Here is a 15925-nt window from a genome sequence, read left to right as displayed (position 1 = left end):
TCAATCGCAAAGAACAGCTTGAACACGGTATTTGTTAGGATATTATGTTTTAGGTGACATGCATTCATGCTCTGCATATGGATGATATGTTTGACTTGTTGAATGGAGTCTAACTGACCTTTATGCCCACAGTAGGTTCATAGTTTTAGTGGCTAAGGTGCTAAAGGAGGATGATGGGGACGTGTAAAGAAACTGAACAAAGAAACTGAACAATATGGGTTACTAATAATTGGGGCCTGCCATAGCAATGCATAGGAGGCACCTATTACTATGCACCTCTAAACTGGTCTCTTTATATCTTTATTTTTCTTCCGTCTCCGTTAATGCGGCCCGAACCGCTGCGTGCACCCCCACAATATATACATCAAAACGACCGGCTCGGTCCCGTGAGGTGTGCTATTACTTTTATTGGCGTTTCGAGTTACCATGGTGACGTAATTAACGAAAAACCACCCCCCAAAATCCCCATAGGAATGAATGGAGTCAGGGGCGGAAGGAATCCTCAAAATTCACTGTTTTTGAGGCTCTGCTGTATCGCCATACTTTCACCTAGAAACACAGTTTGACTTTCAGTTTGTAGGAAAATCCGCCGGCTCTTCAGAAGTGAAAACGGTTTGTTGATAACTGCTACGGTTTCTCTAAAATTAGACTCCAAGCGACACAAAGTTTGCGAGAAAATCACACTCTTAACAGTGGAGATGGCAGTTACTAGTGTAAAAAGAGGGGATTTTTTCAGGAAAAATTAGTTTTAACTGGCCCTCACGGCCACAAATTTCGCTCTACAGTCACAATTTTCCGTCAGTTTGTAGGGCCGGGCCTCTGCTTTCACACAATAATTTCAAAATTGTTTTAGGTATCATAGATTTCTGTCAAAACACCCTCGATCGCCAAGAGTCAGTAGATTTCTGTAGGCCTTCTCCCATGTATTTTCAATGAGAGCTTGACCTGTAATCCATGAGTGACACCATTTATTTCCATAATCATATTTTATACTGTGAACGACATAGAGATATGAAAATCTCCACGAATAGGGACGAGGGATAGCTGTCGCCCACAGTTTAAAAAAATGTCAAATACCATGTACGGATTCCCAGATATTAGACTTTGTTCGGGAGCATGTTCAGGAGTTTTTGCCTTTTTCTCCATTTTCCCTCTCTTTTCACCCAGCGTTATGTCTTTATTATTATATTTTCAAAAATAAAGGATGAATATTAATGTTCCCCTTTCCGTTCTGATAAAAACGGTCCAAGAATGACATCGATCGCCCCTACGGTTTCCGAGTTATGGCCAGTAGTTCGGGAGCATGCGCCTCCATGTTATAAAGCCTAGACCAGGGGAGACAGAGAGAGAGGTGCTGCGTGAGTGAGAAACAGCAGGTGTCAAGTTACACTGACGCTCTTTGCTGATTGGCTGATTCATTCCTCACTGTTCTATTTATAGCTCTGTGTATCTCCTACTGTATATGTCTGTATGTGATTCTGTCTTTCTTTCTGCCTCTCTGTGTCTCACACTCAGACACACAACCACACACACACACACACACACACCCACACACACCCGCACACACACAGACACACACCCACACACACACACGCATGCATGGATTACTATCTTTCTGAGGACTTTGCATTGACTTTCATTGATTTTCATTCATTTCTATGACTTAAACATGACCCGACCCCTAACCCTTTGACCAGCTTCATAGGGGGCAAGTACATGGCGGCCATGTTGTGTGGGATACTTAAACAGCATGTACTGCTGTTCCAACTTCCACACAACAGTGATTGACCCTAAAGGTCAATTTCTTTCATCAACCCTCCATGCTTACTAATGATTATTTAAAGCTTATAATAACATACACAATGGTTTTAGAATAGCAAGCATGTTGTATATAACTAATAGAAATAACACAGACCTGAAAGGACAACCATGCTTGATTTTCAAAATAAGACAAAACCTGCTCTACAAAATAAAAGCCTTTAAACAATAGATGATTGCAGGAGTGGGCTTCACACTACTGTTGGAGCTCCCCCAGTGATGGGAATGGGACTATGCTGGTCCTTTGAAACAGGCTTACTGAAACTTCCAACATAAAAGCCCACATCTTCCATAGTTACTATGGATTTTGTGAGTTGACAAGTGCATAGAAAATGATTTTTAAATAGCAAGCGGGTTCTATTTAACTAATGGAACTAACCCAGGCCTGAAAGGACAACTATACTGGACTTTCAAAATAAGACAAAACGTGCACTACAAAATAAAAGACTTTACATTTTAAACAATAGATGATTGCAGCACTGGGCTTCACACTAATATTGGAGCTCACCCAGGGCCTTTTCAAATAAGGCTTACTGAAAATTTCAAAATAAAAGCCTCAGTCTTCCAGAGTTACTAGTAATATTTTAAGGTGATAATAGCATAGACAATGAATTTTAATAAAAATAGCTAGCTCCGGTCCCAGAAGCACGCACCAAGAGGCAGGCCCCGTCTAAATTTCTTCCGACATTTTCTAGTCTATCAATATCATTGTCGCAGTTTTCAGCAATGATATCACAATTACATATTTCCTGATACCTGGCCAGCCCTAGTTCCAGTGTTTAACACATGAGAAAAAGTTGAAGGGGTATGAATGCGTCTCCAAGGCACTTACTAAGGTGCCACTTTAACACCAAAAGTTTAGTACAATATCGTATTTCACTGCTTTTTTTTGTTTTTTCTTTATTTCCAGGGTTCTAAAGCATCACCCGGTTTCCGTTTGTCCCAGGGTACCCCCACAGCTCCAGTGTTTGGAGATGTTACATCCCAGACCAATGGAGCTCCCACCACTACCACAGCTTCCCATGACACCGCCAGGCCTTTTGGCTTTGACTTCAGTGGAGCAAAAAATGAGACTCGGCCTCAGCAGGACCAGAACCTCTTTTTTCAGTGTATGACCCAGAATTCTGGCACCAGCCCCATTCTGACAACTAGTCAGACTCAAACCAAGGACACTAATTACTTCACTGCTGTGTCTGAGAGTCTGAGTAAAGAGCCGGCAGCTCTTTTCAGGCCTGCAGCCTCTACTGAAGTCCTGAAAAAGCCTGAGCAGCCCAAAGTGCCTGAGGCCCATCCTCTGGGAAATGGTGCTTTCAATATACCATCAGCCTTCCAGGGCACATCTGCAGGTGGACGGGGTCCCGGCCTAACTATTGGTGGACTTGGGATGACCTCTGGAGCCCAAAGTGCTATTAAGAACAACAATAATAATGGAACTTCTGAAGGGGGTTTAGTGCTACAGTCCAGTTTTAACTCCTCAGACATCCACCAGAACATTTTTCTGCAGGCCTCTAAAGAGTCTGCTAATCCATTTCTGGCCTATGGAGATAAAAACTGCCCAACACCTTTTGTTGGCCTCACTGGGAGTGAGCAACAAACTCTGGGTGTCTCTTTGGACAGTAAGCCTAATCTGTTCACTATGGCAGAGTCACCTAAAGGTATTCTGTCGTCTACCTTCCCAGCACCCTCTGCCACGGCTTCAGTCAGCTCTTCTACCACTCCAACACCAGCTCAGACTTTGCCGAGTGAGATGGCTGTGACAAAGAATGAACAGGAGGTTGTAGAAATGCCAACATCTATGTCAGACTCTCTGATGCTCGGAAGTAGCAGCTCTGGAGAAATGAAGGAAACAGCTCTGTCCTTTGACCAGAATCAGCAACAGAAGTTTAGCCTTGAAGATAGAAGTCAGTCGTCTAAGCGTGACTCTGATTCCAGCACCAACAGTGACCTGTCTGACCTTAGTGAGAACGAGGAGGGCCTGGAGAAAGATCAGATCCCCGCCGGGCTTCCTCATCCTGCCAAGGATGGATCCATCCAGCAGAAATCTAAGGTCCAGGTGGCTGCTAAGAGCCGTCCACGCAACAAATCTTTTAAAGGTGCATCTTATTAATCTTTACAAGTCTACATTTCTTAACACCAGAAGCTATATTAGGTATAGAATTAACGCAGTGTTGCATTTTCCAGTGGGCCAGTCTGTGCTGAAAGATCAGAGCAAGGTACGCCGTCTGAAGCAGTCTGGTGAGTCCTTCCTCCAGGATGGTTCCTGTATCAGTGTGGCTCCTCACTTGCACAAGTGCCGCGAGTGCCGCCTGGAGCGTTACCGCAAATACCGAAATACAGAAGACGACAGTGAGGATGAAGATGACCCAAATGTGGCCTGCCGTTTCTTCCACTTTAGAAGGTAAGACCAGCGTGGTTTGATGGCACATTGTGTCCTCAGTGTCTTGGGAGTAAACCAAATTATTCATTGTGGTTTTCCTGCCTTTTGACCAGGTTGGCTTTCACACGAAAAGGTATTCTGCGTGTAGAAGGCTTCCTCAGTCCTCAGCAGAGCGATGCTATGGCGATGGGTCTCTGGTTGCCTGCACCAGCAGTCCAAGAGGGCCTTGACCTCGATACATCCAAGTACATCCTGGCCAATGTGGGAGATCAGTTCTGTCAGTTAGTGATGTCTGAGAAGGAGGCCATGATGATGGTAGAACCCCACCGTGAGTATAAGTCATCTCATACACCTCACCGTCAGCCCGTTTTTCTCAGTAAAAATATTTAGGTTTGTCATCTGTTTTTTATTTTTATTTTATTTTTTTTACTTGTCTGTGATTTAGAATATTTTTCTATGGTCCTTTAGAGAAAGTGGCGTGGAAACGCGCTGTGCGAGGGGTTCGAGAAATGTGCGACGTATGTGAGACAACCTTGTTTAACATCCACTGGGTCTGCCGTAAGTGTGGCTTTGGAGTGTGTCTGGACTGCTATCGCCTCCGCAGGAACAGGCCGAGAGAAGGTAGCTCATTTCAGTTAGAGATTGGGGAACAAAAGTATATCAACTTCAGGTATTTTGTTCTGTATTCTGGTTTTGCCTAACTTTTTGCATACCTCTCTTTAGATGTAGATGAAACCCCAGAAGATGATGTTTTCTCTTGGTTAAAGTGTGCCAAAGGCCAGCCTCATGAGCCTCAAAACCTCATGCCAACACAAATTATTCCGGGAACAGGTAAAATAAATGATCTGCAAATAAGCGCTTGGTTACTTTGCTCTTTTACCACTGTGTACCCCCATGGCGCTTGACAAACTTTGTGGTCCGTGTACAGTGCCTCACAAAAGTATTAAACCCCTCAAACTTTCACATTTTTTTATGACATTTTAGTAGTTTTGTTTTGTACACTTTAAATGTATCGTATTGGGATTTTAGGAAATAGACCAACACTAAGTAGTGCACAGTTGAAGTGGAAGGGAAATAATACATTTAAAAAGTGTGGCGTGCATTTGGAGTCAAATTAAATCCAGTGCTGCCAATTGCCTTCAAGAGTCGACTAATTAGCAAATAGGTGTGCTAATTAGTTTTGTAATTTCATATCATGTGTAATTTAATTTCTATATAAAGACACTTGTTCTATGAAGGCCTTAGATGTTTGTAGGAAAACATCAGAGAACAAACGACATTATCTCGTGGAGCATTGATCAGCCCATCATCCCAACTTGGAAGGAGTATGGTACAACCGCAAACTTAGCAAGACCTAGCTGTCCACCTAAATTGACAGGCTTGTCAAGGAGAACATTATTAAGAGAAGCAGCCAAAAGGTCCAGGGCACCTCTGGAGGAGCTGCAGAAATCTGTAGCTCAAGTGGTAGAATTTGTTAGTTGTTCTAGAAATGTGGGGTTTATGGAAAAGTGGCAAGAAGAAAGCCATTGTTGAAGCACAATCAGACCAAACAGTGATACATGAGAGGAAAACTGATCTTTCTGGCCTGAAAGCAGAATGCTATGCCTGGCAGAAAATTAATACTGCACCCTGAAATACTACCCCTGAACACACCATGCCTGCAGTGAAACATGGTGGCAGAATCTTACTTTGGGAATGTGGTGAGTGGGCACAGGAAAGCTACCCAGAAGATAGACGGAGCTTATTAAAAGGTAGTCCTGGAAATAATGAATATGACTCAGGTGTGTTGGACCAGGTTCATTTCTAAAAGTTGCAGGACAACGGCCCTCGAGGGCAGTGCAGAGCTGGTACAGACATAGGCCAAAAGACGTGCAGTTAAAGACCCTTCTTCACAGTACTGACTCGGGGCTGTAGGCTACAGATGCAGGCTGTGCTTAACCGAATTTTATTCATACAAAAACTTAGAGAACCATGCATCATTTTGTGCCATCATCTGTCACTTTGTGTTGGCCTGTCACACACACATAAATTCCCAATAAAATACATTGAAGTTTGTGGCTGTAACATGACAAAAAACGTCATGACATGAAATTCTCTCGTATTTAAGTAGTTTGAAAAATTATTGGTATTTACTCATAGAAAACGCCCAAATGGAGCCTAATTACATTTTTTTTTTCTGAAGATTTTATAAAAACTTTTCCATTATAATTCTTATCCCTGTTTGGGCCAGTTCATTTTTTTTTTAATCCGAGCAATTATGACCACTGATCAAACCAAAACAAACACTTGCATCCTCCTGATGGTATATATTATTTATTGGAGTAACATAAACCCATTTCTGCCCAGTAGCGTTGAGAATTTTATAATATATTACTTTCTCAGCGGTTATAAAACATCCCAAAGCAGTGTGCAAAGAACACATGTTGTGCAAAACTGAGATGGAAAAACAGACTGCTAATGTATAAAGTGGTGTTCAAACGGAGTGATTAATTAGGATCCCTACACATCATAAACATAATGAGTGAATATGCTTTTCTGCTTTCTGCTTCAGCTCTTTATAATATAGGTGACATGGTGCATGCAGCAAGGGGCAAGTGGGGTATTAAAGCCAACTGTCCCTGTGCCAGTCGGCATACAAAGTCACTAGTGCGCCCTACCGCTCCCAATGGAATTTCACAGGTATACTGTGTTGCTCTTTTCCCACCCTTTTTCTTTTTTTTTGCTGCATTTTTGAAATATTTTAACTTGAATGCTTTATTTTTTGTGCTTATTTCAGCAGTCTACATCCAGCAGTGGAGGTGGCCTTACAGTTTTATCTGGTGCTGGCACTACTCCAAAACCCGAGCCAGAAACGTCAGTAATCAAAACGGAGACCATGCACACAGCAACACCTTCAGACAGCGGGGGTGGGGGAAGTGTGGGTAGTACCAGTAACTCTGTTATTAGTACCTCCACTCCCTGTAATGTCACACAGTCCTCTGCCAAGGACTCCCGTCCACCGGGAGAGGGCAACAGTTCTGCTCTGCACTGGCTGGCAGACCTGGCCACACAAAAAGCCAAGGATGACACCAAGGGTACGTAGAACAAGGAGTCAGGAGTTTCTCTGAGTATAAAGAAATCCTTGACCAGTTTCAGTTTTAACCACCGTCTTCTTCCAGAATCTGGCTCGCTTCGCGCCATGATGAGTAGAGAAAGCCGGCCCCCGTTTGGCCTGGACTCGCTCAGTGTCCTTTCAAAGCCGCCTGCTTCCAGTCCGAAGCTCTTTAACAGCTTGTTACTCGGACCCAGCATGACCCAGTCCAAACCGGAGGGGTCAAGCCTCAGGGACCTGCTCAACTCTGGACCGGGAAAACTGTCTCAGGGGCCTGGAGAGAGCAGTGTACCTTTCCCGTCTGTTTTTACCTCATCAAGTGTACGTCAGTGTTTACTGATATTCCTTGTAGTTTTCTTATGCAGATCTAATAACACCTATAAGATTAGAAATTATATCAGTGCCACCTACTGGTGAAAAATTATGTTTCAAATGTCTTGCCTTCATACAGGATACAGGATTTTAACCCTTATTTATTATTGCATGATTCAGAGCGACAAGATGAAGAGCAGCCTACCGAACTTCCTTGATCACATCATCGCCTCTGTTGTGGAGACCAAGAAAGCAGAGGGCCGACGATCTGCGGCCTCCGAAGGCAGCGAACTCGGAGTGCTGGGGGCTCGTAAAGATGGTGTAATTGGTCTTAGTGTTTTGGAACCACATACCTCACACTCTTGGCTCTGTGATGGGCGACTCCTTTGCCTGCAGGATCCCAGCAACAGCAACAACTGGAAGATCTTCAGAGAGTGCTGGAAGCAGGGACAAGTAAGAATCACAAAGTGTAACCTTAAACTTCAAAATTAGCTGGCTGAAAGGTTATCTTGATTTGTTTGTTTTGGTTTGTTTTCAGCCCGTGTTGGTTTCAGGGATAGATAAACGCCTAAAATCTGAACTGTGGCGGCCTGAGGCCTTCAGTGAGGAGTTTGGAAACCAGGATGTAGACCTGGTCAACTGTAGAAACTGTTCCATCATTTCTGATGTAAAGGTGCGCGACTTCTGGGACGGTTTTGAGACGATCTCCAGTGAGTGCAAAATTCCAGGTTATTTTCCCCTTTAAATCAGTTTAAAATTACCTGTAGACCAACTGAACAAAGTGCATGGTTCTCGCTGATATCACAAAAATATCTCCAATGTATTGTCTGTGAGCGCAGAACGACTTCAAGATAACGATGGCAAGCCCATGGTGTTGAAATTAAAGGACTGGCCTCCAGGTGAAGACTTCAGGGACATGATGCCCACAAGGTGAAAAAACTGTGTTGCTTTTTGTGTCCAGGAATTCTGGATGTATAAAATGATTGAAATTCTAGCTTTTGCATGTTAGCATTTAAAAAATTCACCATTAGTTATATTTTTTTTATCTATATTCTTTTGGTAGATGTTTTATAATTTTGTTAATTTATTGCCAGTTATTTATAAGCCCAGTTCTCAACCATTGGAGTCCAGTTGGTGGATCACCCCATGGGTCAATGGGTAGAGCAAGTGCAACACGTAGCGTCCATCTTCATCACAGCTGTCCCTTTTCCATGTCTTCTATGGCTTATCTTCCTTTTGTCCAACACACAGCAGTCTATTATTTGCTAAAGAAACCATTAAAATGGTGCCATAAAAATTGTAAAAGGTAATTTAAAACATCAGAATTTACAAGAATATAATTGCTAGACATGCAAAAAAACTGCCGCAATTTCCATATCCTACATGCTCTGTGTCAGAGGTTAAAAGCTTAAAATGCAACTTTGCTGTAATTCAATTCAGTTTATTTATATAGTGCCAATTCACAACACGTCGTCTCAAGGCACTTCACAACAGTCAGGTATATACATTTCAATTAGTCCTAACAACTGAACAGTGCAGTCAAAGTTAGTTATTTTTTCAGATTGGATTAAATGTTTTTCTGTCTAATGAAACCCAGCAGATTGCATCCAGTCAGTGACTTGCAGCATTCCCTCCTCCCGGATGAGCATGTAGAGACAGTGGACAGTCACTGGCATTGACTTTGCAGCAATCCCTCATACTGAGCATGCATGTAGCGACAGTGGAGAAGAAAAACTCCCTTTTAACAGGAAGAAACCTCCAGCAGAACCAGGATCAGTGTGAGCGGCCATCTGCCACGACCGACTGGGGGTTTGAGAGTAATCTCTTCCTCCTTCCTGTTATCTACTGAATGTCTCACTCTCGCTCGCTCCTGCACAGCCTGAATGACACAGAAATGTTTCGAGATGTGGTAGAAAATGCAGTTTCCTTTAAAATAATTTCACACATCTTTACCCTCCTCTACCTGCATTTTGAAATACAGATAATGAATATAATGTTTTCTTCACTCAGTAACAATGTCCACTGTGAAGAGTTTTTGTTAGTTTTTATTTAAGGTGCGTTCACTATTCAGAAAAAGATTGACCTGTCACGGCTTGCGACTGGTCAAGCTGAAATTTAAGAGCTGATTTCTCTTTGCATCTCTAATTAGTTTAAAGTTTTAGGATTTTTAAGGATACATTTCAGAAAACAGTTAACATTTCTACATTTCATTAGGGAAGATTTTTGATAATGTCTTTTTCCAGGTTTGATGATTTGATGGACAATCTTCCTTTGCCCGAGTACACAAAAAGAGACGGCCGTCTAAACCTTGCTTCGCGGTTGCCCAACTTTTTCGTGCGTCCTGACCTTGGACCAAAGATGTACAATGCCTATGGTAAAAAGGGTTGCCTGGCGAAACGTCTTCATTCTCTTCTTTGTGCGGTTTACATTCCTTCTCACCTTCCTTTTTTCTCCAACTCCCTCAATGTCTTCAGGCTTAATTTCAACAGAGGACAGGAAGGTCGGAACCACTAACCTCCATCTGGATGTGTCTGATGCTGTCAACGTCATGGTGTATGTCGGCATCCCTCTTGGAGAAAAAAACCAGGAGCAAGGTCGGTAGATTTCAGGATACTTTGTTCCTTTGTCCTTTTTTTTTTCACGCATACACTCTCACTTATTTAATGTGGATTTATTACTAGACCCCTCAACAACAGCTGAACTACTATAAATAAAATGGCTTGTTCCTTGAAAAATATGTTGCTAACAGAATTTTACAGTATTTCAAAGTACTTTTTTCTCTAGTGACAAAATAGTATTTTATGTGCACTTTAAATACCTTTCCTAAAATTGTGATAAAATTCATTTTGAGGATATTATAATATATTATCGTTAGACATTACGGTTGTAGTTTTCCCAGCCTTAATATGCTTGGAAAGGACACTGGAGGCACCCTCCAGTGGGTCTCACTTATTTACATTGTGGCAAAATTTCTCCTTCACAGAGGCAGAAAACTCTGGATACCAAGGTCTGTAGACTTTCAGTTGTATCACTTGCGTAGCATGTCCTTCTTCTCAACTAATTCCCCCTTTTCACACCTGCGCTCCATCATTCTGTTATTATTGTGCAGTAGGGGCCAGAGCACCGGGATCCATCCCTCAGTTTGTATTGTTGCATGGCTGTAAATCTATGTTTGATGCAACCATCATTAAGCTAAATAGCAGCTGACATTAAAGTCCCTGTTGACTTTTTGTGAATCCATCTTAATGTTGTTTTCAGGGCTGGGTTTCAACTCACATTAACAGCAGTATGAATTCAGGGAACTGGTTCTGGGTTCAGATGTTGTGTAGCTGTTGCACTGGGACTACCTTTCTGTTTACTTTTGGTGTACAGTGCTCTGGTCCTTGGACTGTGGGAGAATAGTGTGAATGAAGGGCATCTAGAGCATTCTTGTTTCCTTGCAATCTTCTTTACACACACTAAAACACACTCACACATCACAAGATGGGTATTGTTAGGACGTAGTATGTTAGTGGAAATAAAATGTGGATCACTTAGTTCACAGATGCTTAATTGGCCAGTTTGAAGGATTTTCTGATAATTCTTAGAGATGTGCCGATAAATTGATGGTGATCGGAATCATCCAGCTTTCAGCTCAATTAACCCTGACCAGTTACTGGCCAGCTGCAAATGCCAGTTCACAACCCGCAACTCCTTCCTTCCTCACAGCACATTTCAGGTTGTAAAGGACATTGGGAATAAGCAACTTTGGGGCTGGTTGAAGTAAAAATGTATGCGCTGAAACACAAACACACACGCGATAGTTTCAAAGTAAATGTTTTCACTTTGAATTGCTTAGTCAGAAAGATATGCTGTAGTTTTAGCTGCTGTAGAAATCAACAGTAGGCTGTGGATGTGAACGTTGTCAGTAAACGTGATCGTGTAGTCTGTAAATTGTCCTTTAATTTCCCCCCGTGGTTCTCAACTGGTGTGGCCACAGAATACATTGAACTACTTACAAAAAAACGTAATAAAAGTAATGCAGTTTTTCACAGATTATTTGATGCCTGTTGATGTGTCTGAGGTGGTTGTACTGTTTAGGTTTTACAAATACAATTTTTTTGAGGCCAAGCAGACAGGCACCCATCATATTTCTCCTTTTTCCCTCCGCATCTTCCTCGTTGTGCTTCTCTTTTGCTGCTCTGAAGGTCTGTGGCAGTTAGGGTTTTTTTTACTTCTGCTCATAGACCACATTATGACATTAAAAATATTAAAAGTTACAGGTGTCCCCTTCACATGTGAGCTCTGTGCCTGACTTTCAAAATAAGGTAGCATTTCCATTGTTACTTGAAGATGAACTGATAGATGTTAAAATATTAGATTAAATGCAGAAACAATAAACCCAGCAGTATTTCCTAGTTTTGCATGAAGTGACAGACACGATGTCCAGTCTGAACCACAGGAGTACTTGTTGTTCTGGATCCTATGCCCCCTCTGAGCATATATGCTCCCTTTTTTAATGAAAGTTCACGCCATTTTTACTGAACTGACACGTTTTAAAAAGATCCGCTATTTACAACTATACCTGCTGGGGAATTGTCTTGTTGCTGTAATGTGCTTTACAAATAACCTTGCCTTGCCTCTTGCATGAATTACTGCATCGATGCGGCGTGGCATAGAGGTGACCAGCCTGTGGCGCTGGTGAGGTGTTGAGGAAGCCCGGGTTGCTTTGATAGCGGACTAAACTCCATTGATTCTCTATGGGCTTCAGGTCTGCTCAGTTTGCTAGCCAATAAAGCACAGTGATACAAAGGTTGCTCAACCAGGTTTTGGTATTTTTGCCAGCGTGGGCTGGTGACAAGCCCTGCTGGAAATTTAAATCAGCATCTCCAAAAGCTTGTCGGCAGAAGGAAGCATGAAGTTCTCCAAAGGGGTCCTGGTGACAGCTGTGATGACCTTGGACTTTATCATTGATGGTGGAAACCTAAAACTGGACTTGAAGCAACCTGGATCCTGTGCCTCTCCTCTCTTCCTCCAGAATCTGAGACCTTGACTTCAAAATAAAACAAAAAAATATTTTATCTGAAAAGAGTAATTCGGACTGAGGAACAGTCTGGTTCTTTTTGTCATTAGGTTAGTTAAGATGCTTCTGATGTCACCTCTGGTTCAGGACTGAATTGGCACCTGAAATGCAACAGCTGCAGTTCATGTTCTGGATCTCTGAGTGTGGTGGCCATTAAAGCTCTGGATCCAGCTGCAGCTCTCTCCTTAACTCAAGCTTTGCTTCCCAATCCTCTCAGGGTTGCCCTGTTGCCTGTGCGCCCTTTCTATCACACTTTTTCCCCCCACTCAATCTCCTGTTAATATTCTTGGATACTGGACTCTCTGTAACAGTGACCATCTGTGGCTGGTTGTTACTGTGAAAAGTGTATGAAAAATGTAAAAACTTTCTGAGAAACTGAATTTTGGACCTAGATTTGCCCACAATAATTGAAATAACTAAAAATAAATGCTTATGATATCACTGTGTATTTATTAAATGTATGAGTTTCACTTTTTGAGCTGAATTACTGAAATAAATAAACAACATAATATTTTAATTTATTGAGAGGTATCTGCCTAAACCCACGGAGGACTTCCTGAGAAACACATCTGGGTCAGGACGAACCAGTTGAGAACTACAACTCTGCACCATTTTTGCCCAACAGTTTGACGAATGGATCGGTTCAATCAGTCAGCTCAATCAGTTCAAGTTATAATAATAGTTGTTCTTACATGTAGAATAAGCAGCATAGTTTCACTGAGAGCTGAAGTTTAACTGTAATATTGTAGGATCAGAATAAATGAACTGAGTTATAAATATGTTTATATATAGACCCTACTGAAGAATGTTTGGTATCCTGTGAGTTTCTTTTTGCTTTGTTTCCTCTTCTTGGATCTTCAGAGGTCATGACCACCATCGAGGAGGGCGATGTGGATGATATGACGAAGAGAAGGGTACATGAGGGGAAGGAGAAACCTGGAGCTCTCTGGCACATCTACGCAGCCAAGGATGCCGAGAAGATCCGTGAATTACTCCGCAAGGTAGATTAGTTTAGAAATTATCTACATTCTCAAATTGCACTATTAATAACAAAGAAACGTATTGCACCCTAACGGCAACATTATCATAGAGTAAATATCAAATACTGTTTTAGCAGTTAATATTGAAACTCTGCTTTTGAAGATGCAAACGTTGGTTACAGCTCAATGTTTTTATCTTTCGGTGGTTCGTGTCAGGTGGGAGAAGAGCAAGGTCAAGAGAACCCTCCGGACCATGACCCTATTCACGACCAGAGCTGGTACTTGGACCAGGGGCTTCGACGCCGGCTGTACGAAGAGTACGGCGTCCAGGGATGGGCCATTGTACAGTTCTTAGGCGATGCTGTGTTTATCCCCGCTGGAGCGCCACACCAGGTCAGACACGTGATTCCTCACAGAGTGTTTTTCACAGTTTTAAACAATAAATCTTTAAAGGCTTAACCCTTCGTTAACATATCTGCTCTTCGTGCTGTGGTTTTCTCTCCTCAGGTACACAACCTGTACAGCTGCATCAAGGTGGCAGAGGACTTTGTGTCCCCTGAGCATGTGAGGCACTGTTTCAGACTGACGCAGGAGTTCAGACACCTTTCCACGACTCATACAAACCACGAAGACAAACTACAGGTAATTTGTATTCATGGTTGCACACGTAAGATGGGTGCTTTTTAGATCCCCATATTGATTTCGTAAATACCTGAGTTGTGCAGAACTGAAACTATTCTCAAAGTTTGTTGAAAACACTGGCATCCTACTGCGGGATTAATGTGTTATTCTAGCAGTGGAGGTTTTCATTTTTGACCTGTTTCCCTTTTTGGTTTCCTCAGGTGAAGAACATCATCTACCATGCAGTGAAGGACGCTGTTGGGACCCTGAAGGCCCACGAACCTAAACTAGCTCGCCCTTAGTCCTCCACGCCAGTCCACTACGTACACACGCATAGCACACACCACATATCTACATAAATGAAAACTGCAGAGTACAGAGATTGTGTATGTTGTTCGGGGCAGTGAAGGTCTGAGTTTTGGGGAAAGAACATTTCATTTGGGGAGGGAGGGATTAGACAGGAAGGATTCAAATCAGCGCTTCGATGAAGGAACTCCTATATCGCTGTCACACAGTACTCTCAAACCTGTCTGGTTGTTTTTCAGTTTTTTATTTTTATTTTTGATTAACATTGTATTTAAGGTCAGTGTGTTCTCTTGGTTTTGTTGTAAATGTAAGACGTGTAGGGAGGTAAAGAGCTGACGTGCCTTCAGAGCAGATGTTCAGCTACAATATAAGCAAATGATGAAATGTGAGTACTGGGCTAACATTCTTATTTTGATGACATGCTTATGTTTTTCATTAGAAGCAAGGTTAACCTGTTTTTGTAGATTCTTTTTAAACCTCTGATTATTTTTGCCGTCTGTGGCTGAGATGAATTTGCAAAGCAGCCAATCAAGGGAAGCTGACCAAAGTTTTGTATTTTTAGTTTTCTTATTTCTCTCATTTAGAGTAAGAAATCTTCTTTTTTTACACAACAACTTAAAGATTAGATGGGCTTCAGAGACGGCAATTTTTTTCCTTTTCATTTTTAACCCGTCTTTGTTCAGGGGGTTTGATGGATTACGGACCCTAACTATATTGTTCAAGAATCACAGTTGCAGCTGAACAGAACTACTGGTCATTAACATTGTATCAATATATATATTGATCTTAGCAGTTGGATTTTTTTTTTTTTTCACAATAAAATTTACAAAATTAACATTGTTTAATGCCTGTTCTGTGATGTTTTATTGTGATGCAGAAAATTGGTGCCAAAGCCAGACAGACAATCCTTTGTGTTATAGCTGGTTGGGGTGCCGTCTTCAAACCTTCGCATCCGTTCAAAGAAACTGGTTCCAGATCAGAAAAAAAACAGTGGTCGTTATTTCACAGGTTAATTGGGTAAAGGAATAATTGATCTTTAATCGGTCAATAACCGGCCTGGCCTTTGCGATTAGTTGGTGATCAGCCAATCAAGACGTTTTTGGGTACTAGTTGACTATTCACTAGCCAATAAAAGTCCAGTGCCTGACCTATTAAATGAACCCAGTCTGGAAGCAGCTTTTATTACATTTTGGTTGGTTCTCACATTGCCAGATGGGCTACAGCAGCAGAGGACCACACCAGGTGCCACTCTTGCCTACTAAAGACAGGAAACAGAGGCTACAGTTAACACAGGCAACAAAAATAGACAATTACAGATTTTAAAAATGTTGCCTGGTCCAATGAGTCAGGATTTCAGC

The 15925-nt window shown here is 42.0% G+C and overlaps 1 protein-coding gene across 5 annotated transcripts in view; it reads left to right on the top strand.

Moving 5' to 3' along the window:
• The window catches only part of kdm3b (lysine (K)-specific demethylase 3B), a 38473-nt gene extending 23071 nt beyond the window's left edge, over positions 1–15402 (top strand). Inside the window, exons 8-25 of one of the 5 annotated variants that reach the window (XM_047353374.1) lie at positions 2729–3911; positions 4000–4216; positions 4309–4523; positions 4664–4816; positions 4919–5026; positions 6747–6874; positions 6975–7269; positions 7354–7607; positions 7779–8051; positions 8137–8326; positions 8438–8528; positions 9842–9972; positions 10073–10192; positions 10582–10605; positions 13522–13661; positions 13857–14033; positions 14148–14282; positions 14483–15402. In XM_047353374.1, coding sequence (XP_047209330.1) covers positions 2729–3911; positions 4000–4216; positions 4309–4523; positions 4664–4816; positions 4919–5026; positions 6747–6874; positions 6975–7269; positions 7354–7607; positions 7779–8051; positions 8137–8326; positions 8438–8528; positions 9842–9972; positions 10073–10192; positions 10582–10605; positions 13522–13661; positions 13857–14033; positions 14148–14282; positions 14483–14563 — 3915 coding nt within the window. In that variant the 3' untranslated portion in view covers positions 14564–15402. Of the gene's footprint in view, positions 1–2728; positions 3912–3999; positions 4217–4308; positions 4524–4663; positions 4817–4918; positions 5027–6746; positions 6875–6971; positions 7270–7353; positions 7608–7778; positions 8052–8136; positions 8327–8437; positions 8529–9841; positions 9973–10072; positions 10193–10581; positions 10606–13521; positions 13662–13856; positions 14034–14147; positions 14283–14482 lie in introns of all 5 variants that reach the window. The other 4 variants (XM_047353373.1, XM_047353375.1, XM_047353376.1 and 1 more) reach the window with 4 other exon arrangements.
• The last annotated feature ends 523 nt before the right edge of the window (positions 15403–15925 follow it).

The sequence above is a fragment of the Girardinichthys multiradiatus genome, chromosome 23, assembly GCF_021462225.1.
Source record: "Girardinichthys multiradiatus isolate DD_20200921_A chromosome 23, DD_fGirMul_XY1, whole genome shotgun sequence".
Classification (NCBI taxonomy): domain Eukaryota; kingdom Metazoa; phylum Chordata; class Actinopteri; order Cyprinodontiformes; family Goodeidae; genus Girardinichthys; species Girardinichthys multiradiatus.
The sequence above is the reverse complement of the archived record's forward strand: the minus strand, read 5'-3'. Positions and strand labels throughout refer to the sequence as shown.